General features: G+C 47.4%; 1 protein-coding gene across 19 annotated transcripts in view; it reads left to right on the top strand.

Annotated features, from left to right (window-relative positions):
* MEIS2 (Meis homeobox 2) overlaps positions 1-25,915 on the top strand; it is a 338,667-nt gene that overhangs the window by 239,911 nt on the left and 72,841 nt on the right. For all 19 annotated transcript variants that reach the window (XM_069638548.1, XM_069638542.1, XM_069638539.1 and 16 more), the window contains one exon: positions 9,319-9,395. In XM_069638548.1, coding sequence (XP_069494649.1) covers positions 9,319-9,395 — 77 coding nt within the window. The remainder of the gene's footprint in view (positions 1-9,318; positions 9,396-25,915) is intronic.

The following is a 25,915-nucleotide window of genomic DNA, read 5'->3' as shown; positions in this document are numbered from 1 at the left end:
TTGTGTGCACACACTTGAACTGCTCAGTCTGGTTTCACATGTGGCCTGCGCTGATCTCCGGGGCCTCTAGAAGTGACGTGGCATTCTGGAGGAGGTTTCTAGCACTGGACACCGACCTCTAGATGAGGCCTCCATTATATCTGCCAGTGCTCTCGTGCAGTCCTCTTTCTCCCCCAAAAGTCTTGCAACATTGGACTTGGTGAGAGGTCCTCACAACGTTAACCCATAGACGTCTCTACTCTTTGTTGACCTTAGTGCCGTCCTCATCAGAGCTTAAATACATGACTGCATAGACACCCCTTTTTTAAGCCGGGGGAGCACAAGGTTTTGCATGTCTGTGTATACACGCTCTGCCCCTGGAGAAAGCTTCAACATGTCTCCTGGTATGCTTCTTCAGCTGGTCTATGTGCTGAAGCATTGGTCACGTGTGTGTAATGTGAGCTCATTTGTGGATTTTCCTGCACCATCAGGGCTTGTGCTTCGAGAACCATTTATGCCAGGATATATCTGAGCGAAGTCCCCGGCTCGCTCCGGAAATGGGTGCCAGCTTCGTAAAAAGCTGCTCATGGGAATTGACCTGTTAGCTACAATGATGGGATCATGCGACGTTCAGCACAAAGGCACACGTATTGGATCGTCCCGCGAGGATAGCTCAGCAGCAACGTGCTCGCCTTGGAAGCAAGACGACACAGAGCACCACAGGTTCGATCCAAGGGGCCGTGCTTAGAAAAAATAACCTATCATATCATAAAAGACCACTTGCTTATCAAGCTAATGCTAATCACGGGCATTGCCCTTTTACAAGACAAAGTATTCGTTTGACTATGAAAATGTCCTTTTTTTACATAGATTAATTGTTTCTGGTCACTGAGGGATTCGACCAATCAACACCCGGTCACTTCTATCATGCCACTCACTAAACGACAAGGCTCAGTGTGCCCCTCACACTGAACGCCAGGTTCCCGCCCCACAGTCCGCATTGAAAGCCTTCCCCCAACACAAGGGCCGCCAGGATGCACCCCCACCAAATTGCTCTTGAATCAATCCGAGTTTCTTGACTGGAATGGTGGCATGGGCTGCTGCACCCTCTTTCTGCCACTTGGGACTGCGTTCTTCACACTTTGAGCAGTGGTGGTAGAGTTGCATTGAGATTTCCACATTTCAACCTATAGCAAGAAAGCCAAATGAATTCATTCGATGATTTGCTGTTGTGTAGCGTGCTAGCATGAGGCGATAGCGGCTTTTGGTGCTATGGAAAGGGCAGGGGAAGGGGGGGCAGGGAGGAGGCATTGAAGAGCAAAGCGGATGAGAAAGCCAGAGATCCAGTGGTGTTCTTGTTGGGGAAGAAGGCCTGGCTCTGGAGAGTATTGAGAGAATCCAGCAGCTGGGATTCACCTGGGTCAGGCTAGAGCTGGGGCCAGTCCAGGGGGGGGGGGGGGTCAGATTGGCTAGAAGCTTCCTATTGAGTGGTCCTTAGGGGATTGGTGCGGGCCCAGTGGTAGGATCTGGTGTGCTGGAGGATCAGCCTCTCCAGCAGGCGTGGATGAAGGCTGGCCCAATGGCAAAGGTGAGATTGGGGGTATGCACAGCAGGGGCTTCAGGTGTTTCCTGAACAGAGAGTGCTTCCTGGATCCTGAACGTGTTCCGGGGTGTGGGTCCTGCTGCTGCCAGTCGGACCCCCTCTCTCTTGTTTTGCCTGTATTTGGGTGTGTAGCGTAGGTCTAGGCTTCGAGGGGGAGCAGCATTTTACTTCTTCATTGAGGACTCGGTGCCAGATCTCGCACCGAGCCCCCTGAGGCTCAACGAGCCCAGTCCCTTCAGCTTGGCTGCTCTGTTCTGGTCCAGCGGTTGCTTTCAGGGTGAGCACCCCCATTAATGCAGTTCAAGGGATCTAGTCAGCGAGTCTAGACATGATGAGGGCCAGGATCGGATTGGCCCCTCAGCCTTTCGGCCTGTGGCCGTGCCGAAATCGTCCCTGGAGAGTGGGGGCCGGTTTCTGGCAATGCCTGGGCCGGTTTGGAGAAAACAAAAAGAGAAAAAAAAGAGTTTCAATGTTTTTTTTTTTCAAAAATCCTTTCATCCTTCTTAGGTCTATACATGAGTACCAACACAGGTTGGGTGATATTGTATGCATATTTGTTCTATAAAAAAAGAGCTTAAGCCTAAGTGCTATACAGTAACGTATTATCATTTGGCCTTGGACGCCTGCTTGGATTCACAGTAATTTAGTATACTTAGGAACAATGCTATTTGATGCCACTTCCTGTTTTGTCAAGGGGTGAAAGGTCGTGTTTCATCACTTGCTGGGATGCCATTTTGGGCTGGGGTCAAATGACAGCACCAGAGGTGATGTCATCAGAGGTGAAGGGTCGTGATGCGAGGGGTGGGACACTTTTTTGAGGCGTGGGGTGGGCCACTTTTTTTTTGGGTGACTGGGCCTATTTCTTGTCCCAGTCCGACCCTGATGAGGGCCTGTGCTACCTCCTTTCGTCCTGGCCGTGCTCACACTATGACGTCATAAAACCCATAGATGATGATAATAATGTGTTATTTTATAAAGCGCTTGGTACCGTAGACCCTGGGGGTGGTAGACTGATGGTAGGAGGGCGACTCCCCGGTTTCCATGAAGCTGTTCTGCCTCTCCTCAGCATCGGTCTTGCAGCCACTGGGACGTGTGTGTGCGTGCACGCGTGTGTGTGTGCGCGCCCCCTATCATTACCTCCATTACTAGGGGGGCGATTGCGCTGCTTAGACGGATCCGAGTGTTTGGGTGGAGAGGCAGTGGGGGCGCAGGCAAAGGGAGCCTTTCTCGCCATCGTGGCAAAGGGGCAACTCCTGATGGCCCGTGGCCGTGGAGGAGAGCGAGCGGCCCGGCCACCCTCTTCTGCCGAGCACTATTAGGGGGTCATTACTCATGTGGGGAGCTCCGAACGGGAGGGGCCCGAGGAGGAGATACAAAAAAAAACCCGTGGTAATTACACAGCTTTCAACGAAAAGGCTGCAGGCCCAGCCAAGAAAATGTCAACACCCAGCAATCAGAAAAATGTATTTTCATTTTCTGCTGAACTCATATTAACGCAACATTCTCATGCTTCTTTGTCAGCGTGTGCAGAACATTTCAAAGCTGGCTTTTCCCGCCTCAGTACACATCGAGTTAACCCCTCTTGCTGTGCTGTTATGTTGTTGACGTCGCCACTCTGCTGCGGGGGCCTTTATTTGGATGACAAACAGTCCTGTTTGTGGAGACGTGTATCATTAGTTAAAATGATATGCTATAGAAATGGATTTCCACTTCGCTTGATTAGTTTGTGTTAATCTCTGTCGGTTTGGCAGACGTACAGTAGCCGACGTCTGTGTCGCTTGGAGCTAGCTGCCTGTGGAACGGGAAGGTTGTCATGTCACCGTGCACCCGCGTCAAGTGCAGGGTGCTTCTGCGAGCGTCGCTCGGCATCTGAAGACCCCAGAGCCTGTTTTAGAGGAGACCCCTGCCCAAGGTCCCTTGCTTTCCAGGGATGTAGACTTACACTCTTCATAGAATGAAAACACCGTTCAAGAACGCAGTTGGGCCCCATTAGTGCGAAGATAACAGCAGCATGTGTTTATAAAACACTAGGAGCAAACGGTATGCATGTGTAAAGCATGTCTGATGTGATAAACAGGTGCGAAGGCCATGCTGCAATCACAGGATTGTGTGCAGTGATATTCCCTTTTACAGCAAACACATTGTGGCTGCTTAAAAGGTGTTTCCCATTACCTCTCTCAACCAGCTGGACCTCCTTTTGACGCACGCGGCGCACATACACACACACACTTTACACGTGCACTGGTTTTGACATTTTCAAGGTATTTAGTTGGGGTGAGGTGACCTAGAAACTAAGCTCGATGTTAGATGAGGGTGCTGGGCGTCCACAAACCTGCACTGTCCATAACAGGAGGAAATACCTAAGCACATCTATGGAGCTCCTGACCCTGCCAGTAGCTCCACAAGGCGGAACCGGAACAAAAGATTCAGTGTCTCGGAGGAAGAAAAGCAGCGAGGGGAGAAATAGGCGAGGGAGAATCTGTCACTCATGCCAATAGCAGTGATAGGTGCCGTATTACATACTTTCTTCTACAGTAAGAGAGTCATAGTGAGCACATTGACACCAAAACTGCCTGCTCCACCTGCGCACCAGTTTCGTGCACACGTGCCCTTCTTCAGAGCTCTGTGTCTGTAGAAAGCTTCTGCATGGCTGAAGCAGTGAATGAAAATATCGCTGTGTAGCACACAATGGCCAGGGCCCTGGGGTGAGAGTGATGGTCCTTCATGCTACAAAGGGCCCCTTGGAAGATGTGCTCTGCAAGGCATGGGGCTCCACAATGAAGAGCGGAGGGATGTGGGCCTTGCGGTCATTGAGGAGTAGGTTCTGCCACACGTTGTGAGGTGTGAGAAGACATAAACAAAGAGCAGTTTGGAATCTATGTTATCCTTGTAGCTCGGTGGATGGTGCAGTTATTGACTTTTGTAGGGTCTCTGTGTTCATTCGGACTTCAGTGCCCAAAACACTTCTTACAGTCGAACGCAGACCTCTTCTGTATGAATTTGTGGACAGGTGTGGAGAATGCTCCACCAGTGGTTTGACATGCTGTATTTATCAGCGTGAAATGTGACGGTGCATGTATCAAAGGCCGTCCGTGCATTCATAGCAATTTTATATATGTATCCTGTCTGCTTATCGCAGTACCATTTCCAGTTGGATCCATCACCTACCTGATATTTGAGTTCTCATGAACATTTCGTGTAGTTTAGACAGAGTAAGCATGCGACGAGTCCCTGCATTGCTATATGTGGGTAGCTTGTCCTGATGAAGTGCATCGCCTCTAGTGGCCAGCTGGTGGGAATGAATGTGAAGGGGACTCACACTGGGTGCCGTGTGTGGATGCTCCTGTGCAGTGTGTGCTCCAGCTGGGATTGATGGATGCTAGTCCACCTGTCTCCTTTTGAGCCACAACATTTTCCAAAGATTTGGGCAGGGTATTGTCAGTTTAACCCAGAGCGCTCCAAGGGATAACTGCTGTTTTTCCCAAGGATGGACCTAAGGGTGAGATAGAGTCTTGAAAGTGATTGGGGCATTTTCAGGTAGCCAGTGTAGTGATCGCGGGTGAGATTAATAGATTCCAATGGCATCTTCCGGGCAGCCTTCTGGACCATTTGGATACGGGAGCTTTGACGCTTTGGCAGGTGGTGGTCGACTGAGCTGGCTAAGGTGAGTTGGGAGTTGATGCTGGATCCCACTCCCTGAGCAGTCCTCAAGGCTGAAGAAAGGAAGGATACGCCAGACTAGATGGGGGTCGTGGTGAGATGTGCCATAGGGAGTCAGTTTTGTTTCTGTGCTGAGGATGAGTGTAGAGCTTTGTGGTGTGGTTGGGTGGAAGGGAGGTTGGTGTTGTGTGTCTCATGTTCACGATGACTTACACTGAGTTCCCCATTACTCTCTGGCATTGTGGACTATGTGCTTGACAGGCTGGGTTATAGGGTTTTACACTGCATGCTAAGGGCCACATTACATCCACAGAGGCTTGTGATCAGGGGGGTATGGGTAGTTTCTAGAATGGCAGGTAGCCCCCCACATTTCCTCCTACTCATTAGAACTCCCCATGTAATGGAAGCTATTCTGCCCGGGCAAACGGGTGCAGTTGCATAGCATTCTGCACTGGGGTGCATCTGAGGAGCCCACGTGTGCAGACTGCGGTTCATGCACAATATTCCCTGCAAAAGCTGACCTGCAACTTAGAGCTCCGAATTTCCCCGATTATGCTGTACCTTCCACAGTATTGATGTGCGCAAGACTTCCCCAGCCCACTCAACCATTTATGTTTTATAGGCAAGCCCTCCTCAGGGGGAGTGCCCATATTGAGACAGAAATTGGTTGAAAATAAATGTAACCAATGGCCCTCCAATGCTAAAAGGGGATTGGGGTTGAAACACTGAGGTAGGAATGTTCGCGGGAGAAAAGACCGAAGATTATTTTTTATAAACCGCAATTTTATAACCTGACACCCATTTTGTAACAAAAGAAAGTCTTACCCTTTTTTTTAGAAAGTAAAGTGAAACCCCCAATGCCTTTTTAGTCACAAACATACAATTAGATTATACTTTTTGCCACATTTTATACCTGACGCCCCTGTCATATTCAAAACTTGCTGTCGCTGTAAGAATGGATTGTACCGCAGAACTACTGGAAAGAAGCCTGGTAATGTAGATTTTTCTTAAAATATCATCTTTTTCCCGGTTTATAGCTGTGTATCTCACTCCTGGGGGCTTCCGTCTGCTGGCTCTCTCATCTAACTCTCTATTTATGCAAAGGGCTGGATGCGCGGGCTGTCCCTATGCACAAACAGAGGGTGAGGTTTAATAGCAATAAGTGCAAAGTGAGCTGCCTAAGTAGCATTAACAGCTAATGGAACACCAATACGGGACGGCACCCAGGAGAAGGAGCCGCTATCTAATGGGGGGATGCCGCCGCTCTTGGAGCCGTGCCACCTGCTCATCTGGGCATTCAAAGGGAACGCTCCGGCTCGAATCAAAAGGTGGAACTGGGTCCGGCTTAGGCACGGTGGGCTTCATTTCCAGCTTGGCGGTACTGATAAAATAGTCGGACTTTTTGAATACCGGATGTCTTACCACACTGCCAAAATTTGAGGTTAAAAAATGAAACTTTTCAACCTGTGTCCAGACTAATCTGCCCTCAGCCTTTATTCTTCCGCTCCCCGTCTCTGATTTCTGGTTCTGCCAGAATTGTCTGAAAACCGTCTCGTCTTTGCCTCTTGTGCGCGCCCTCTGAGGCCTGCATCTGGCGCGGTCTACAACATTTTTAAATAGATAAACTCTTCTTTTACGTCTGTTTTTGTGTCACTAATTACTGCCACACAAATGCATTACTGCATGCTGTGGAGCTCCAAAATAGGGAATAACTTTCAGGTCTGCATGAATTGGAATATAGAAGTGACTGCATGCTTACCACATGCGCTAACTGTAGTACTGTCTTCTGGTCCTGCCGAGAGAAATAATGCAACACTCGTAATCAGGCTCTGAATGTTCAGTGCAGTGAACGGAAACCTTACAAGGTTACTGGAGCCAGAATAGAGCCCCCCACACGCCAGACATGCCCTTCAACAGCCTGCAAAAAAGGGCAGGTTTGTCTGAAGAATTACATCCATCGACGTTAGGCTACCTCTGCCAGAACTTGCTCGTTGCTTTCATCTATCACTTTAGGATGTGTTCCGCCCACTTCTAAGCTCTGTAATGACTATTATTTTACTCAAGTTAATAGTGCTCAGATAATCGACCTTGTAAGGATGAAGGGCTGAATTTGATTAGTGCAGATTTGCCTCTTGCCAGAGGTGAGTGAGTAACCACTGAGCTACCCACCTGAGCAGGATGCCTTTCAATGATGACCTATTACCCCCTCCTCTGTGCCCCTGTGTATCCTACTCCCGCTGTATATCTGTTCTGTTGTTACCTCTAAAAAGCGCTGTTATGCATCTCTACTGTTGTATACCCCTGTAATGCACTCAGTTACGTATCTGTATTGTTGTACAACCCTGTAACGCTCTACATTATGCATCTGTTCTGTTGTTTACCCCTGGAAAACGCTCCGTTATGTATCTGTACTGTTGTATACCCCTGTAAAGCGCTTTGTTATGTATCTGTATTGTTGTATTCCCCTGTAAAGCGCTCCGATATGCATCTAGTCTGTTGTATACCCCTGTAAAACGCTCCGTTATGCATTTGTACTGTTGTATACCCCTGTAAAACGCTCCGTTATGCATCTGTTCTGTTGTTACCTCCGTAAATCGCTGTTATGTTATGTATGTGTATTGTTGTATACCTCTGTAAAGAGCTCTGCATCTTCTCTGAAGCCAGGTCCGCACTCAATAAATAGCATGATAATAATAATAATAATCCTAATTGCCAGTGTAGGTTCTTGCTGTAGCTGTTCCATACCATTAGCGCCCACCGCTTTCAAATCCGTCCGATTCTTCATAGATAACCCATGTCCCTGGCAATCATATTTCAAAAGTGGCTCTATAATATATGTTCACAGTCATCTCAGACCTTCTCCACTGTCTATTTTGGGACCTGTGCCTGATCCATAAAACCTCCGATTGCCTGGGAACAGGCCACAAAGAATGCAAATACATCACACCAATCCTTCCTGACATGCAAATGCTCCAGATGTACAGTTGGACTGAATGTCGACATCCTGTGCCCCCTACTAGGACTCCCCTGCCTCACTGCCAGGTTCTCCCATGATTCGTCACTTAGTACTCCCATACTCTGAGAGCACAATCTAGCAGGTTCCTTGCAGCAAAGGGTCCAGCATTGCTGGCGGGTTATGCGTTGTCTGTGCAAGCAGGCAGAACACCATTCCATTGGCTGTCAACTCTCCCAAGAATCACTGTGCTTCCCGGAATCCCTTAAAAACCCTGTTCTTCCCTAGATAGTTACCGCCCTGAGGCACAGTGTCGTAGTCTGATCTCTGTGCTAAAGGCACACTCCTGTTTGAGTTTGTTTCTGAGAAACCAACTGATGGAGCATTAGCTTCACTTGCCATGGAAAGGGTCCAGGTACAGAGTACACCAAGTGCTGACATACGCTCAACTCGATGTGGTGTATGAAAAGCCCAGGTGACCTCCAGCTCCTTGTCCACTGTGGAGTGCATTGTGCATCTCAGCCCGGCGACAGTTGTCCATTATACTGAAGGACACAGTCATGGTTGCCGTCCTTACTGGGGGGTCCTAGCAGGGGGATCAAGCTCAGCCCCCTGTCCCTTCTCTCTGCCGCAGCACATCTGGGAAAGACTGTGGGCAGGCTCTAGGCTGCAAGCCCAGATCCCTTCGAGGCAATTCAGGCTTTCATACCTTCAAGGAGAACTGAAGAAAGACCATTTGGGTGGGTGATAGCAACAAATACACACAGTGCAGTGATGCTACAATTCTACGCACTCCATTGCCTGGTAGGACGTTTCCAGTCCCTCTGATCTTTCACCATGGTCGCCATTGGCATGCCCTCTTTCAAATCTATTTCCTTTAGAGGAACACGATTTGTATTTCGAGGTGCCACCTTGTGAGCCGCTCTAACACACCCTCTTTGAATCCCCAAAAACCTGCACCTCTTCTCTCAAGCACTATTAATCTCTGGCCTTTTAGCCGTCTTGCCACATGCAAGGAGACTTGGTCGCGGTATGCTTTGTCATATTAATGTTGAAAATAGATAAGTAGCTTATTAATTGGGCCTCCATTTTCCCTTAACACAATTCTTTGTTTTCCTTTTAGCATCCATATCCCTCAGAGGAACAGAAGAAACAGTTAGCCCAAGACACGGGCCTCACAATACTACAAGTAAACAACTGGTGAGTGGCCCAAATTCCAATTTGTTTGCTCATTAGACTGAAGTGTGGTACTGTGTTGTGTTATGCTCGTGTTAACTTGTTATATGCCCCTTTAATACCCATGACACTCAGTACCATGAACAACACATTTGCCTGGTTTTTCGGCAGTGTAAAAAAGGTTTGACAAATGTTAGTCCAATTGTACAATGATACAAAATGTACATTTGTGTATACCTTTTACATTCTGCAGCGATCCAAGGCATTAGCTTTCATGGTCCCATAGACTTCAATAATTCAGGATGCCCCCACGTGCATCGATAACACCAAGCCCAGCCGAGGCCTCGGGGCACACCCCGGTACTTTTAAGGGACGCCGATAACATGGCCTCAGAGTGAACTCCGGTCCCCCACGACTCAGTAGAACAGGGTCTACAGGAAGCCCCCACAGGAGGGGCCTCTGAGCGTGCTCCTGTATCCACAGGCTTCTATGCATACTTAAGAGCAAAATGTGTAGACAAAAACAAATAAAACATAATGGGTTGTCATGAGTGTTCTCTAATGCCATAAAGGCAGCAGGTCACACAACACATCACTAGATTGAAGTTCAAGTGGCATGTCAAGCCCACAAGAGCTTGTAGTTGGCACCATAGAGCAATTATTGCAGCAAAATAATGTACTTCTATCACATGATGAACTGGGGAATGTTGTTGATGAACTGAGGAATGTTGTTGATGAACTGAGGAATGTTGGTGATGTTGTTTCACTGAATTCTAATTTGCTAATGACATACTTGGTCGTATTGTAGTGAACTAAATGAAGCAGTTATGATGCTGTCTTGGTCTATATCATGTACCTATGGCAGGAAGTGTGCATTTTTTTAGTGTTCCTCATTGGGGATCCCAGGACAAACTCCAACTCTTAGTTGGCATGGGCCACCTGTCAGCTGTCGAATAGTCACCCTCAGGGGAAAGGGATAGCTAAAAAATAAAATCAATCTTTACTCAGTGAGAATACTGAGGACATGGTCCTTGAGTGCCAGTTCTGCCAAAACAAGCAGGGGGAACCGCCACCATACTCATTCCCTGCTCAATATGGAGGCATTGGAGTGGGATCCAGAACGCAACAATCAGACATACAGCATTGAAAAACACGGAGAAAGACATGTCTTAATGCCCATCTCAATAAGAAGTAAACCCCACAGTTTGCTACGCGATTCTCAGTGGTTGGGGTTTCCATCCAGCCAGGCTTGTTGTGTCCACACAAAACTCCTTGCATCCTGGGGACGTCTTGCCCAGCTCCTGCCCACTTCCTCTCATGAATTCACTAAGTCATTTATACATTACAATGCGTCTAGATTCTCTGTCAGATAGGCCCAGCTAGGGAAGGTCTGCCTGCCCATAGCTAGGACCTCTTGTCTAGCCTCAGCGGCCGGCTCTGCACCCTCTGACAGGCTCTTGTTTCTGGGCCTTGTCAGTTGTGGAAGTGCTAGCAACTGGGAAGGTAATGATGGTAGGATGGAAGAGAGTGATTAAGGATAGGCAGCTATAAAAATTTATTGGATGGCCAATTTCATCTCACAGAGTTCCTTCCCTCCCCAATCAAGGAGTTGCTAAATGGGCAGCTGAACTGATTCTTATTTGGGTCAATTTCCGACCTGTATAATACCACTCAGGTTCCTCCCCCTGTGCCACTAATAAAATAAGCCAAGAAACAGGCCAGTGCATAGAAGAATATATATAGATTTATTTAAATTACAGAATTAATAATCGCAACACCACAATACCACAAGCCACCAACTCTGTGGCACAACACAATAACTTAAGCACATATGTAAAGTACTTATCCTCATTCCCTAGCAGATATTTCTGAATAGTATTTCAGTTTCAATGACCACAAGTTTATTTTTAATCACAGTGCACATAGCATTTGAACACATAGGAAAGTTTGAAAATGCAAAGTCATGGAAAATCAACACCTTTGTTGCTTATTTAGCCCAAAGCAGTCTCAAACCTTTCTCCTATGACTGTTACTTGTACACTCTCAGGAGAGAGGCTATATCCTTTAACAGAAATATCATGCTTTGCTTAACTTATTTATCAAAATACTATTTTCTCCCAGTGCCCCACCCAGGCATCAGTTAGATGTGACACCACTTGGTTTAAAGGCGAGGTTTTAGAGAGTGGGAATATATTGGGAATTTGGTTTGGCTTTTTATTTTGAAAGGCACAGTTTTACAAAGTGGAATCAAAGGGAAAATTCATTTGGGAACTCAGCACATTAAAATGAAAGGCAAAGTTTGGGGATTTTTGTTTTGTGACCAGGGACATCCCGCTTCTGTAACGAGTCAGGGATTACTGAAAAATAGTGCTACCCCATTACTGTATAGGCTATAGTGGTTATAACACACTTGGAGTGAAATTTGTTAATTTTGAATTTTAGCAAGACTCATCCTGTGATATTTTCTATAGGGGAATTAATAAATAATTTTCAATCAAATAGGCTAAGGGTCTACACAGTTTTGCCGCCTCCCACCCACAATTAAGGGAAAGGATTAAGGCAGGTAGTTTCCTCACATATTCAATAACATTGGGATATATCTACTTACGTCGTCCGCTCTATGAAGGTCTCCTCCAAACAGGTCGCCCCTTGTTCTTATAGAACCATTAAGGACAATATTGTCTCTCTTGCCCCTGCACTTGCTGATTTCTGCAATCACTCTTTTGCTACTGGGTCTTTCCCCTCTTCCCTCAAGCACTCTCTTGTACATCCACTCCTGAAAAAAACCTTCTGCAGACCCGTCTTGTCCGGCTAACTACCACCCCATCTCTATCGCCCCCTTCCTTGGGAAACTCTTGGAGAAGCTGGTCTTTCCCCCAACTGATCCAGCATACTGAGCTTGTTGGTTGCCTAGGGGACCATCCTTCTGGATTCCGAGCATCCAGAGGCACGGAAACTGCACTTCTGAACACCTGTGAAGAACTGCTCACATCTCTTGATTCTAACTCTGCTGACGTTCTCATTCTACTTGATCTCTCCTTTGCATTGGACAGTCAACCACTCCATCCTCATAAAACAGCTCTACAATACCGTGGGTATCTCAGAGCGGGCACTGGACTGGCTGACCTTCCTTAATGACTGTCCCTCCAAGGTTATCCTGGGCTCTCTCTCCTCCCCCACCTCTATCTCCACCTGTGGCATCCCCCTGGGCTCCAACCTTTCTCCCTGGCTCTTTAATATCTATCGTACCCCGCTTGCACAACTCATTTCCACCTACTCCTCTTACTTCCAGTGTTATGCAGATGACACACAACTCTTCAAACTTCCTGCTGATCCTCTCCTTACCTCCTCCATCATTCCTGACTGCCTATCTGCCATCCAGTCCTGGTGTGCCTCCAATGATCTCTGCCTCAATGCAGAAAGACTGAGATCCTTCCCATTGGGACTCCTGCTCCCTCTTTCTTCCCCTCACTCTGGCCAGCTTCTATGGGTTCTCCCCCTTTTCCTTAATCTGAAGCTAAAAACCTTGGAGTCCTCTTCGACGCCTCTCTCTCCTTCCTCCCTCACATCCAGGACCTTGCCAAGAAGGCCCACTTCCAACTCCACCTCCTCAAAGGAATCTTCCTTTGCTCACTTTTTCCCATAAGCTCAATGTCTCTAGAGCTCTGGTACTCTCTAGGCTTCACTACTGCAATAGCCTCTTCCTTTATCTACCCTCTTCCTCTCTATGTCCCCTCCAGCTAATTCAAAATGGGGCTACAAGGCCCAGGGACCGCATCTCTCCAGCCCTACAAACTCTCCACTGGCTCCCGGTTGCTGCAATGATCAAACTCAAATCCCTCTGCATTATCCATAAGGCTGTCTGGGTCCAGGAACCACAATATCTACAACTAGCTCTCACTAAATACACTCCATCCAGATCTCCACGTTCCTCCGGCACCAACTCTCTGCGTGTCACGCAATACGCTAAGCAATGAGCTGGTGGACAATCTCTTTCTCAGCTGGCTCCCTCCTATGAAACAGCCTCCCCCTTCCTCTTCATCTTGAGCTGGATCTCCTCAAATTCTGGAAGCTTCTCAAGACTTTCCTTTTCACCTCCTCCTTTGTTAAACCCCACAGTCGATGAGACTGGTGACCAGGGCACTTATGACCCCACCTGGGTCCTCGCCTTCCCACCCACAATCACCTCCAGTCTCCGCCCACATCCAGCACTTGCCTTAGGCGCCCACTGGCCTGTGCTACCACAGACCTGCACTTATTTATTAGCAGTTGACCACTCTCACCAAGTGATCTCTGCCAGTCACTTAACAGTCTGCAACATACTCCCTAGCACTTGCCTCCTTGTTACTCCTAGCACTTACCCCCTCCCTCATCCCTCTCTCTCTCTCTCTCTGCACTGGCATGCTCTGAATTCTCAAAAGGCCTAGTAGGACCGCCTTTCGTTTTCATTGTTATATTTGCCTTTCATTCCCATATTCTCTCCCTGTTGCCCTGTGGGCATTTTGAAACACAATTTACTTGATGTATAAGCACCGTACAAATGCACAATAAATAAATACATGAGAGATCTCTGTTATTAGCTCAGGAGGCCAGAGAGGTTTTAGGACCCTCTTTTGGGAATCAGTAGGAGTCAGTTAACACCACAGGTGAAGACAGCTCTGCTATTCTCAGCAGGACCCAGTCATATTGGTAGGCTGTCTCCCTCTGACAGGGCTCCAAGTTTCCCAAGCAAAAGTCGCCAGCAAGTGTCCAAGTGTCTGTCTCCACTTTTTTTTTCTTTGGTCTCGCTCTCTTTGTCTCTGTGTGTCTCTGTCTTTCTGTCCCAGGATCATAGGGAATTAACCATATATAGGACCTCTGACACCATCCTCATTATGAATATTCCCAAACATTGGATTGGACAGTTATTTTCCTCTCCCTTCCACAGTCTGGCCTCTGCCAGGTGATAGGGAAAGGGTTTAGGAGGTCTGGATTATGGATAATAGGGCAGGAGGGGAACACATCATATTAAATGACATTTAAAGTTGCATTTTTGTTTACAGATAACCACCATAATATATATATTTTGGGATTCAGCGATTTTCACCGGATCTGGGGCCACGACTTTGATGACGGCATGACCTTCCTAGAGTGAAGTATCATTTTTTAAAGTTTATTCATACACTCAAATAGTTATCAATATAAACCTTCATAGAACACACATTAATTTTGCATTTCATCACCTCACCGATTTCAGATTTTGGTCATTTATAGAAATGCCACAATCACCTTTTATCTATCACTCATATTCCACACATCGCAGGAGGTTGAGCTCTACATAGAACTGACAGGCATTTTGCGATCTTTAATATAAGTCCTGGGTGAGCTCAATGGGGTGCACAATTCTCTTTTTATTGAGGGAATGGAGTCCCATGTTATTACATAGCAACACATGAAATGAATATAGAAGTCTTTAGTTTCATAACCCAGGCAGCTTAGTTTCTCCAAAGTCACATGGCCTGGACATCTGCTTATCCATGTTGGCTGTTTATGCAACAATCATGGAAGTTCCATTAGAATTATCTGTTTGAAGCTGAGAGACAGTTTATTGGGGCCATGACAGTCCAAGAGGTCAGGTCTGTATTTCCTTATTTGCCCTCTCCCTCAATTTTGATATAAAACCACTGTATTTCTTTGCATTTAACTGAAAACAGAGAATGTTTCTTGTGAGCATCAGCCAAAGGTCTCCGGGGTCATAAGCAGATAGCCCCATCCATCTCACAGATCAGTTGGGAAGTTGTAAAGCCACATGCCCAATTCTGAAATAAATGGCTTTTTAAACCACAAGCAATGTATTTTACATGTAACATTTTACATTGCATCTGGGCCTTCTGCCCATATGTAAATATATTTCTTTAATATGATGGTTGAAAAGTCATGAATGTTCCTTCTGAATTGTCCACACATAGGCCATTATTTAACATGGGAAATCAGTGTCCATTTTAAAATCAAGTAGCCCTTTCCATTTAAATAATATCAGTCACAGTCTTCCATTGCATAGAATTCAATGTAACATGCTGCTGTCTGTCTTTCCCAGTCAGAAAGTGCCTTTTCCCATTATACATGAAGTCAGCATCTGCAGAAACACATGTCTTTTTGGAATCCATTGGGCAAATTCAGCAATATTACAGTTCTAAGGCACACTTTTCTTCACCTGGGTGCTTTTCCGTTTTGGTGATGTTTAGTGAGGCCCACTTTTCACATTAGCTAGGCCTCAGTGCTGTATCAAGGTTACAGTGGAGGCCTAGCTTGGCCTTTCAGTTCATGTCATTCTTGGGCTGAATTTACAGTCCACACAGCAATGATTTTGGAAATTGTTATGGCTGGGAAAGAAATGCTGGTAGGTAAGCGTGGAGGGTGTGTTGGATATAGGTGGTTTTCCTTTTAGAATTGGTAATAGCTGAGAGAGGAATAGTGGGTACTTAGGGGAGTGTTGGATTCAGGTGGCACTTGTTTTAGAATTATAATGGCTGGGAAAGGATTGATGGTAGTTGGATGGGGAGGGTTGGCTATAGGTGGTACTCATTTAAAAAGTGTTAGTGGCTAGGAAAGCAATGGTGCTTAGTGTAGGGGAGTATTGGGTAGAGGTGGTACTTGTGTTAGAATTGGTAATGGCTGGGAAATTAATGGTGGTAGATGGAGGGTAGTTTTGGCTAGAGACTATTGGTTTTGGAAGTGGTTGCAGCGGTGAAGGGCATGGTGGTATGCAAAAGTAGTAACAGCTAGCAATGTAATGCTGGTCGATGGATGGAAATATGCCCTAAACGCTCTAGGCTGTTTAAGTGGTACCAGTTAGGGAGATAAAGTTGTGAAGTTCTGGCTGGTTTGTTATTGGTGATACAGGTTGTGAACGCAATGGCGCCTAAAGAGGTGATAAGTGGAATGTCTTGCTGTCTTTCAGGTAGTAGGCTTTGAAATTCCCCCAGATTGAGTGGAAGGCTCCCCCAGTGTTTTGTGTTGCACTTTGTCGGGGGTAGACGACTGTGGCAGCATTGTCGACCATTGTCCACAGCTTAGCACTGATCTGAGACAAGGGGAGGAAGGGACTGAAAGAGGCCAGAGGATTAAATAAAATGATCACCGGTGAAGAAATGATATAGGAATTACTTATCAAAATACTGGCCCAGGTTTTATCTGCGGCTTAATTTTGCTCAGTACATTCGCCGGTGATGTTCAGATTAATTGAACTGACAGGTCCCTTTCAAAATTCCCGGAAAGTCTCGGCACGGATTTCAGGCCTTACACAGACTTAATTACATTGAAGTCCATTTTATCATTCTAATTCCTTGTAGCGCAGGGTTGTATTTACAAATGAGAAGCCGCTGCCTTTTATTCACAGCTTGCCTTAATATATTTATCAAAGCAGGTTCATTTACAAAGTGCAGCTATCTGTGGCACACAGGCAGGCCCACATTAACAAAAGCCCTGGGCCTTATCATGCTTGCAGCCTGATGACGAACCCCAGGGTCAATTGATTTTGTGGTTCTGTGATTCATTTTTTCTCATTTTTCCTGGATCACAATGAGAGACAAGCTCGGAGAATTAGCCAGTTTGTCTGCCTTATCTGTCAGGCAATTTTTTCCCCTTTCCCGGGGAAGTCAAGCTACTTAAATTGGCCACAGGAACTGCCGTTATCTGACTTTAATGCACCCTACAGTGTGGATAGCATTTCAATTACAGCAGTAAGCAAAGCTTAGCTGCAGCCCCTTTCATGCCTTGTGCTGCACGGAAAGTGATGGGCCTACCTACAGAAGCAGAAAATTGAGTTGCCTTGCTTCTGTCATCGTGATTAATGCAGAAATAAACTGCGGACCTGCGAAGAAAGGCAGAAGAGACACGAGGCTCGATTCTGCTCTGAAGAATGGATGCAAGTGCATGGCAGGCTGCCCCTGCCAGCCAGCCGCCTCCTGGCGCTCTGAAGAACAAAGCCTGCTGTCTCATGGGCGGGTGTGGTTGGCACTGCGTGAACACAAAGGAACCGGAAATACACTCATATGTGCACCCTGACATGGGCACTCCTCTTGCCTTCCATGATTCCAGCCATTGTTGGCACACCCCTAGCGTCTGCAAAGCACCACCCATTTCTATAACTTCCCTGGATGGCACATAAGTGCTGTGAGTGTTGCGAACATTTATAATATGTAAATACAGAAGCCAGACATCAGGTACGCAGCACCAGACCCACGCAGTCTGACCACTTCCTGGACCGAGCTTGGTCTTCCCTTTAATTTGATGTGATAAATCCCCTATATAGACACAGGCCTTTTCAGAGACGATTCCCCTTCACATGCTTCTGGCTCTGGGGACCTCCCTGGGAAGGCACACTTTCAATTGTACCCTGGCGACAGGGATGGGAGCAGATAGAAGTAAGTTACAAAACCGCAAACATCCACGCAGCATATGCTACAAATTCTCTGGTCCGACTCAAATTGTCACAGCAAGAAGAACCAACATTGAGAATCCATGAATTATTCTTCCCGCACCCACATGCTTGGCTTACACGTGTGTGCGTGCACACTGGCATGCACAAATGAAACATCAGGATACGTGCACCCTCCTCCATCAGTTCTTATCTCAGAAACTATCTCTCAATCAAACAAGATTTTCAAGAAGCTCCAACGTAGATTGGCGGCAGTCGTGATCATGTTGTAATTATGTTGAAATTACTATCAAAACAGGTGAGCCTATAACAGGTATCTGAACGATTCTCCGGCCACTTTCTAGTCAAGCAGAAAATGTGCCGTTGGCTCTAGCTTGACTTATTTATGCCTCTTAGGTGCCTGCCTTTAACATGGATGCTGGAAATCTCCTGAGTGGTGGTCATGTTGGAGTCAATGAAACGCTTGTTGCCTGGCTCGGATAATACAGATAAATGCCTCCTATTTGGCGGCCATTTTAAAGGCAAATGCACCAAAATGTCGACCTTAACTGTGACTAGGCAGTTAAGGTGACGTTGGTGTATTTCATTTTACCTACTCCCATTACTGCCCCCAAGCAGAGCTGGGGTTGCGGGGGTGTCCCCTGCTCTCCTTGGGCGCAGTAACGGGAGTCGGGGTTGCAAGGGTGTCCCCCGCTTACCATTGTGGTTAGAATGGGGGGGACAAGAATGTTTTTAAAAAGTATTGTTTTTAAAAGCATTCTGCAGCGTCAGCACCGACCCACGTAAGTGGGAGGAACTGACCCTGCAGGAATAGCGGGGAGTCGGCGGCGCACACAGAAGTGTGCCACTGTAGGTAAGTGGGGTGGGGTTTTTGGTAGGGGAATACGGGACGGGGATCACGGGCAAAGTGATCTATCTGATCACCGCGCGGTGCCGTAATTGGCGTCGACATTTTCATCGGTGCAGTTACGGGCGGCTCTGTGATCACATAGATTCTTTTGAAGTACATTGCTAAAGTGTAATTATGTTCATTTAAGGTAGTACTGTGGCAGACTATGCATCACTTTACCCTGACGTAAGTATTCCCCCTTTAAATATCTTGAATCCCTTTCTGGTTTCTAACTCTAAGCATGCTTTCTTTATGTTGCCCTATATATTTCTTGGTGCCCCTATATTTCAAGATCTCCGCAATGCATGTTTAACGGAGAAAGGATAGTTTCCAAGACATCCACACCTCCAGCCACTAAATAAAGAAGCCTAATATGCAAGCGTCAGAGTTGTATCATTGAAGATTAGAAATGATGTTTAGGGTAAAATGCAGATTAGTCCACCCGTGGAAAGCAAGAGGGATGAGATTTGCAGGAAGCAGCCTGTGGGGCTGGACTATGTGTCACTTCATCGTGACTTTCATCTGTGTTGTGCGGGGAGGGGAGTCTGAGCCCAGGGGTCGGTGTTGTTTTGTCTGGCCCCAAGAGATCATGGATGATGACTCACCGAGCTTCTCTCTCCCATGATCAGTCCTAGCCGAGGCGAGGCCAGAGCGGAAGTGCACTGTTTATTTCCGCATCAAGCAATGTATCCTTTCCTACTCCAGCGCCCTGGCGAGGGCTGGCCTTTGTCAAGAACTCACCTTTCCTTGCAGGCAGCCGCACGTAAACAGAGGCAGGCCGAGAATCGGGAGGCAGATTGATATGATAGAACGGCGATAGCAATATTCAGGAATTGTGGGACCGTCTCTGTGCCTCCGATCACTGGGTCCTGCAAGCTCTGCCTGCTGTGGTTACTGGATGTGCCCTGGGCTGCCCTGGTACTGATACCGACTACCTTCTCGCTGAGAAAAGGGGGCTTTTTTATGCTTTGACTGCATTCAAGGACCGTCTTGGATCCGTTTAGATGCCGCCCAAACGGTTTTAGCTCTGCATTGCAACAGACATGTAGGCCAGTGTCACCTTCACTGCCTCACTTCCTCGTCCTTTCTTTCAAGTAACAGAGGAATTGTCACTGAAAAAAGGAATAGAACCCCTTCCAATCTGCTGCCCTGTGTAACTCAGATCCCAGAGAGGAAATGCATATCTCAGTAGCTGTCGCTGAACGTGGAGTACCCACCTTTGGCTTCTAGGCATGGGGTTGGCAACCACTATGCTCGCTCTTGTCACTTCTACTGTAGAAACGGTCAACTGAACACTTCACACCCCAATGGAGGGGAACGAGGGGTGATCTTTACAAAAGTCTTCATGCGCCACTGATTTAAGTTGCACGTTGGTTTTTGTCAAGTTTTCAAACTTTGTATCCATAACATAGCATCCCCTGCTGCTGTGAGTGCCTGCATGCTTTCCTCGAAGCTTTAGGCTTTTGCACTCTAACCATGGAAACGAGAGCAAGAGGAATGTTGGGCAATTGAGGAAGAGGTTAACACTAAAGGGAACCTGCGCTGCCACTGCTCATTTGGCAGGCCTCACATGGGATAGTGTTCGTTTCTAGAGACCAGGCCTTCACGGGGATCAGCACACATTGGACTCACCAAAGCAGTGCATTTATAACCCCTTTTAGGATGCAGGTTTTCCTTATACAGTGATGGGGCTCTTTGAAAGTTAATGCCACAAGGGCCAGGCTGTCCAAATCCATGGCAGCAGAGCAACCAAACCCAGGATGTGTAAAGACAACTCCCAGGAGAAGAGGTTTCCAATGGTGGAAAAAACCATCCAAGGGCGAAGCCATTGAGGGGCATTGTGGTAACCTACTCACGTAGGGTAGGGAAAATATGACAGGAGCGCCCATGTTGACACCTATGTTCACTTTGGAAAAACAATTACTAATACTCTGGACCTACCACTAAGTGAGGAAATATGCACAGGATGTGATTCGAAACATATACAAGCACCAGAAAGTCTATTAGTCGGTAAGTAATGTTTGTCATATGTTGGAAGCAAGGAGGGGTTATGGATATGGAGTCACATGCACTTTCTTAGGACAAGTGGCTACTGTTTGCAATGTGTATCTCTATTTTTGAACTACTGGCCACAAAAGCAGACTGGAAGTGAGGTGGGAGCTCAGGAGTTTCTGTAACATGTATTTTTCATGGAAAAGGCACAGAAAGCATCAAACAGCCTTCCAGCAGATGTAGTCCAGATGTAAACACCTGGGGCAGAAACAGAAGGGTGAAAGTAAGAATGGGTTAGGTTGGACACCACCGCGTTTGTGTGTCAGGATTAGTCTGGTACATGGGTAGACTGGATAACTCTAGTTGTTGTTACCCCGTTGACAGACTGTTTCTATTAATCCTTTCTAGCCATTATCAATTTGCATTAAACAGAACATTGAAGGCCCACACTTTCCCTGCACAGCCATCAGCCCACTAAAAATCCATGAAATTGTCAAGTGTCAATACATCTTGCAATTACTGTAACTTTCCGGTTTGCAGCACACTGTGCGCGTCGCCACTTTTCAATATGTTTTTTTACACTTGTCTCAAGACTGCCAACTTATCCTTTTTCTTCGCCAACTCGTAGAACACCATGAGAAATCCCTGAATCCAGTGTGCTGGTCTGTTTCAGGTACTGCTTAGGAATTCCCACTGCTCATTGTGCAGCTGTGCCCCATGTATAGAGTGTGATACTGTGAGCGTCGATTTATCTACTAGCCAGAATACAGCGCCCGGCCTGCCTAGATTGAGGCTGGCAAGCTTAGCTCGGATGCATCTCAGCCAATCAGATTTCTTGGAATGAATTGTATTCATCATTAGAGAGCTGTAATTTTGAAGAAATCTGCTGGTGCACACATTCTGCAGCCTGCTGTGGTTTCCCCCACCTGCTTTCCTTTCATCGCACATGAAGTCTCCTTTTCTTATACTCTTGTCTGCAGCCCCTCTTGCTCGCACTCCCCTTCTTAGTGAGCACAGCCCATGTCATCTGCTCTCGTCTGTCACGGCAGGTGCACGTCTGCCTCACCTTTCTAGGCTGTGCTTTCCAGATTCCTAAAATCAAAAGCCGGGACAGGCCAACAACATAATGGTAGGACTACAGCTTGATGGTGCCTGGCCATAATCACAAAAGGAGGGCTAAAATAGCGGCAATCGCAAACATGGACGCACATTACTGACCTATGCGGATAAAATCAAAACACAATACATTCCTCTTTCTGCACTTACTCCTGCTGAAGGCGGATGTTACTTCTAGCTCTAGCCTTGATGCGCAGGGACTGGGTTCCTTTGAACAGGCTGGCAGGTGGCAGTGCTGGATTGCTGGGACCGGGTTTCTGTATCTGGTGGGCACATGGTGTGGCGAGCAAGAGTGGGACTCAGCAGTCAGCGTGGAGGTGAGCTGACCTATTCAGGAGGGAGCCAGGAGCAATACAATGAAGATGGAAAGCGGTCAAGTCGCGCAGGTGGAAGATGTGGAGCTTGGTTGGGAGTCCACGGCAAGTCTACTTTTTCATAGCGCATGGTGAGGTGAGAGGCCCGCTCAAGTGGGCTCCAGCATTTTGAAGCAGGCCAGTCTGGCGCTCGGTAACTGTGCTAAACATATTGGCCCTCATTACGACCCTGGCGGAAATCGCGGTGCAAAATGCACCATGGAGCACGGCGGAAAGCTGCCGATAGCGCCATGGGGGTTGGCGGATTTTCCGCCCCATTCCGACCTTGGCGGGGCGGTAAATCCCCAATCCCCATTTTACCCTTCCCCATTCCCATTTTTGCCCCATAGGGTATAATGGGAGTGGGGAAGGCGTTAATTACGCCACCGTAAAATACGGTGGCGTAATTAACAACAAGGTCCCGTAGCGCCATGGATTTCTCCGCCCGGAAAAACCAGGCGGAGAAAGGCTCCATGGTGCTACGGGAACTCGTAGTAGGGCGGACGGGTCCGCCGCGAATAACGCTGGCGTAAACCCACTCCGCCAGGGTCGTAATGAGGGCCATTGTGTTAAACAAGTAAGTAGAAAGTGTGACCATGCGCCCAACCTCCAACTCAATATTCACACACACAAAGCAATTCCTGCTGTTTTCCCAGTAATTCTTCTCGGCTGCCCGTTGGTTACACTCCATTCCCCAAAAACAGAGACGGGTTTTAAAGGGGGTTAAATACTGTGACTGTCCACAGGAAACTAGGACATCTGGTCACCCTCAATGGTCGAAGTGGGCAGAAGCAGTTTGGAGCGGTGCTCCTCTACTTTAAAAAAAAAAAAAGTTTGACTGTTCCTATACTTTTCTTTTCAAAAGAAATAATTCCGGAATGGTCTAGTTTTAAAATAAAAGTGTGGGAAGAAGTTGAAACTTGCACCTCAATCTACTGCACTCAACATTCCCTTAAACAGCAGGTGGGTTTGTTTGGGGGTTTGGATTGCACGTGGGAGGGGCGTGGCGATGGGGTTTGTGGGGAGGGGGAGGCAGGCCAGCAAGGAACTGCTACTTCACGCACACTCACCTGTTGCTCAGAGCCGTGGTCTGCCTGAAGACAGTGCATCCGGTATTGTTGGAACTGATGGAGATAGAAAGGGCCTTTCTCTCTTCCAGCTTCTGCTTTGTTGTTTTTGGCAGCCATCTTCCAAAGGCCTGTGGTTAGTGTTCACACACAGGATTATCTGTTTGGTTTGTGAACATGTCACCCAGTGTACCAACCACCTTTTTTTTTGCCAGGTGCTAATAGCCTCATAGTCTGCGTTTGTGGGCCAAACCAGCTGTCAAATATACATAAACATTAGTTTACTCAGACTGCAGACTTTTTTTATACAGCTAGTATTTATAGGACTTAATTGTAATTTATTTTGTTTTAATTGGGCACTTGCTGCTAGTCTTGTGGCTTTCCAGCACTATAAATAACCGTCCAAACTTAAAGAGCTGCTGCACATGGGCCATTTGTGTATCTTTCTGCCACTCTGTATTAATGTTACTGTGAGGGCAAATGGGGGAAACCCTCACCCACTGGAGTGTGCACTGAAAGTGCTCCAAGGCCACGCTTGGCTGTATTCTAGTCTGAAACCCCTTTGCCCGGGCAGGACGTTATGAAGAGGTTTTACCCCAGAACGAAAGCCAAAATAGCAGGTACAGGCACATGAATTGGCCCAGAGACACCCCCATATGCCATTCACCAAAAGAGAAGGTCAACCGAGCAGAGAGAGCCAGACGCCTCGATACGGACCTACGGACCATACATGTATTGTGGCCTGTTCGGGGCCAGTCCTTGTGGGGGAGGTTTGGCACATGTGTTGACAATAAGGGTTCTTAAAGACGAACTTAGCCATGCCTCTGTCTGGCTCGCTGCATGCTCGTGGGCATCACGAATGTGCATTATGGCCACAGTGTCACGATAACGCACATCAGCAGGGGTACCGCGACAGGCGGGGGTTGGGTAAGGGCCGTGGGAGTGTTGAATGAGGAGGCACTCATATATAAAACAAGAAAAAAGTGCATGAGATTCTGCATGTCGGGGTCACAGTTCGAGGAAGGTGCACAGACCCCTCTATCCCACTTGGTCGTTATTTTCAAGCTTCTTATATTGGGACATTCGTAAACACTATATGTCAGCCTCTGATAGGTCACTGTGCCCACCGCACGGGTGCATTCTGGGACGGTTGCACCTGTTGCCTGGTGATCTGTCTTGGTGCCCGCGCCTACTCCGCAACAGGCCCTGGACCACAGCGGTCAGGAAAGTGTAAGAGCAATTACAGCAGCAGCGGGCACTGGTTGGATTTACGCCACTGGCCCCTGCGAACGCAACGGAAAGCTGTCTCAAGGCATGCCCCAGAATAAAGGCGTGAAATCAGCTTAAGAATCCTCCAAGGGCCTTACCTCAAAAATAGCTTATGCTTACCAGGTAATCCCCAGCGAACAGGGCCTTATCCGGCAGGTAACGTATGGCTCAGAGCAGCGACAAAGCACAGGCCCGGGAGGCATGGGTAGAGGAGCCGCGGCGCATGCTCTTGGCAGACGATTTGCCAGAATGCACAATCGACCATGGAAGAGAGCATTATAAGGACAAGTGTGTGGTAGGCCCCGGAGCATATATAGTGTTTAGCGCAGGATGCCAGTCTGCCTCTAAGTGCCCAGCCATTCCAAAGGAGAATCCCGGCTAGTGTGTCGAGCGGCTGACCCAGGGCCTTGCACTCCCGCTCTTCCTTCCCACACCTCATGGCTTCACCACGCAGCTGGTGTTATTCGGGAGACTTGATATGCTGTCCCAATTATAAATGCAAAGACAAAAACAGGCCAGGTTGAAAAACTAGCACAGGGGTGTGGGGCGTGTGTGTGTGTTCTGCATATTGGATGATTTTGAGATGCTTTGGGGGCTGATTTCTGATGAGATTGCACCAGGGGTGGCCTTGGACCCGAAAGTGGCCCTCGAAATGTTTTTCAGCGTGGATTCATATTGCAACATACAAGCAAGCCCAACCCCATGAGTGTGGTTTTGGGCGTGGGGAGCTGGCAGGGCTTCTACAACAAGAGTCTTTTGAAACGAGCATTGGCAATGCCAAGAGTTTGGGCTTTTGTGTAGGCATTGGAAAGGCACTTGCCAGGCACAAGTTGGTAGCAGCTACAAAATGGTGTGAGTACCTGGGCATCCAATGGCAGTGCCTGGCAAAAGCTTAAAACGTATGCACAAGCTAAAAATGAATGTTGGCTTTGCCAATGCTTGTTTTAAACAGGACTTCAGTGAATGACTTGCACAGTGCTTCTAAATCTAAAGCGAGCTGAAAGAGTTGCCATGAGGAGGTGTTTTGGGCGGGCAGAGGCAGGAATGGGTGGGCACATAACCAAACACCACCTCATATCATTCCTCCCTTCGCTACTCAAATTTCAGCTTATGGACGTTGCATGCAACGCCTACGAGTACTAACTAAAAATAGTGCATAATTGCCTCTATATTTTGATTGAAAAGTAGTTTAACATAAACAACTGGCATAATCATTGCTAAGAGCGAGGATTAGCCGACTGGAAGCTGCTGCACAGTGAATTCTTTACTTCAGAAGAACGTGGGCCTGAGGAGAGATGGGAGGAGGGTCTGGGCTGCATAGGAGACTGGGTACCCCACAAAAGAGGCCCACCGGTGAAACTCTAGACATTCCGGTAGGCCAGTCCACCCCTGGATTGCACCCACCTGCACACAAAGGTGGTGCGGGCTGTATAAAGGTAG

Source organism: Ambystoma mexicanum, chromosome 14 (assembly GCF_040938575.1).
Source record: "Ambystoma mexicanum isolate Mex_15411 chromosome 14, UKY_AmexF1_1, whole genome shotgun sequence".
NCBI classification, from domain to species: domain Eukaryota; kingdom Metazoa; phylum Chordata; class Amphibia; order Caudata; family Ambystomatidae; genus Ambystoma; species Ambystoma mexicanum.
The sequence above is the reverse complement of the archived record's forward strand: the minus strand, read 5'-3'. Positions and strand labels throughout refer to the sequence as shown.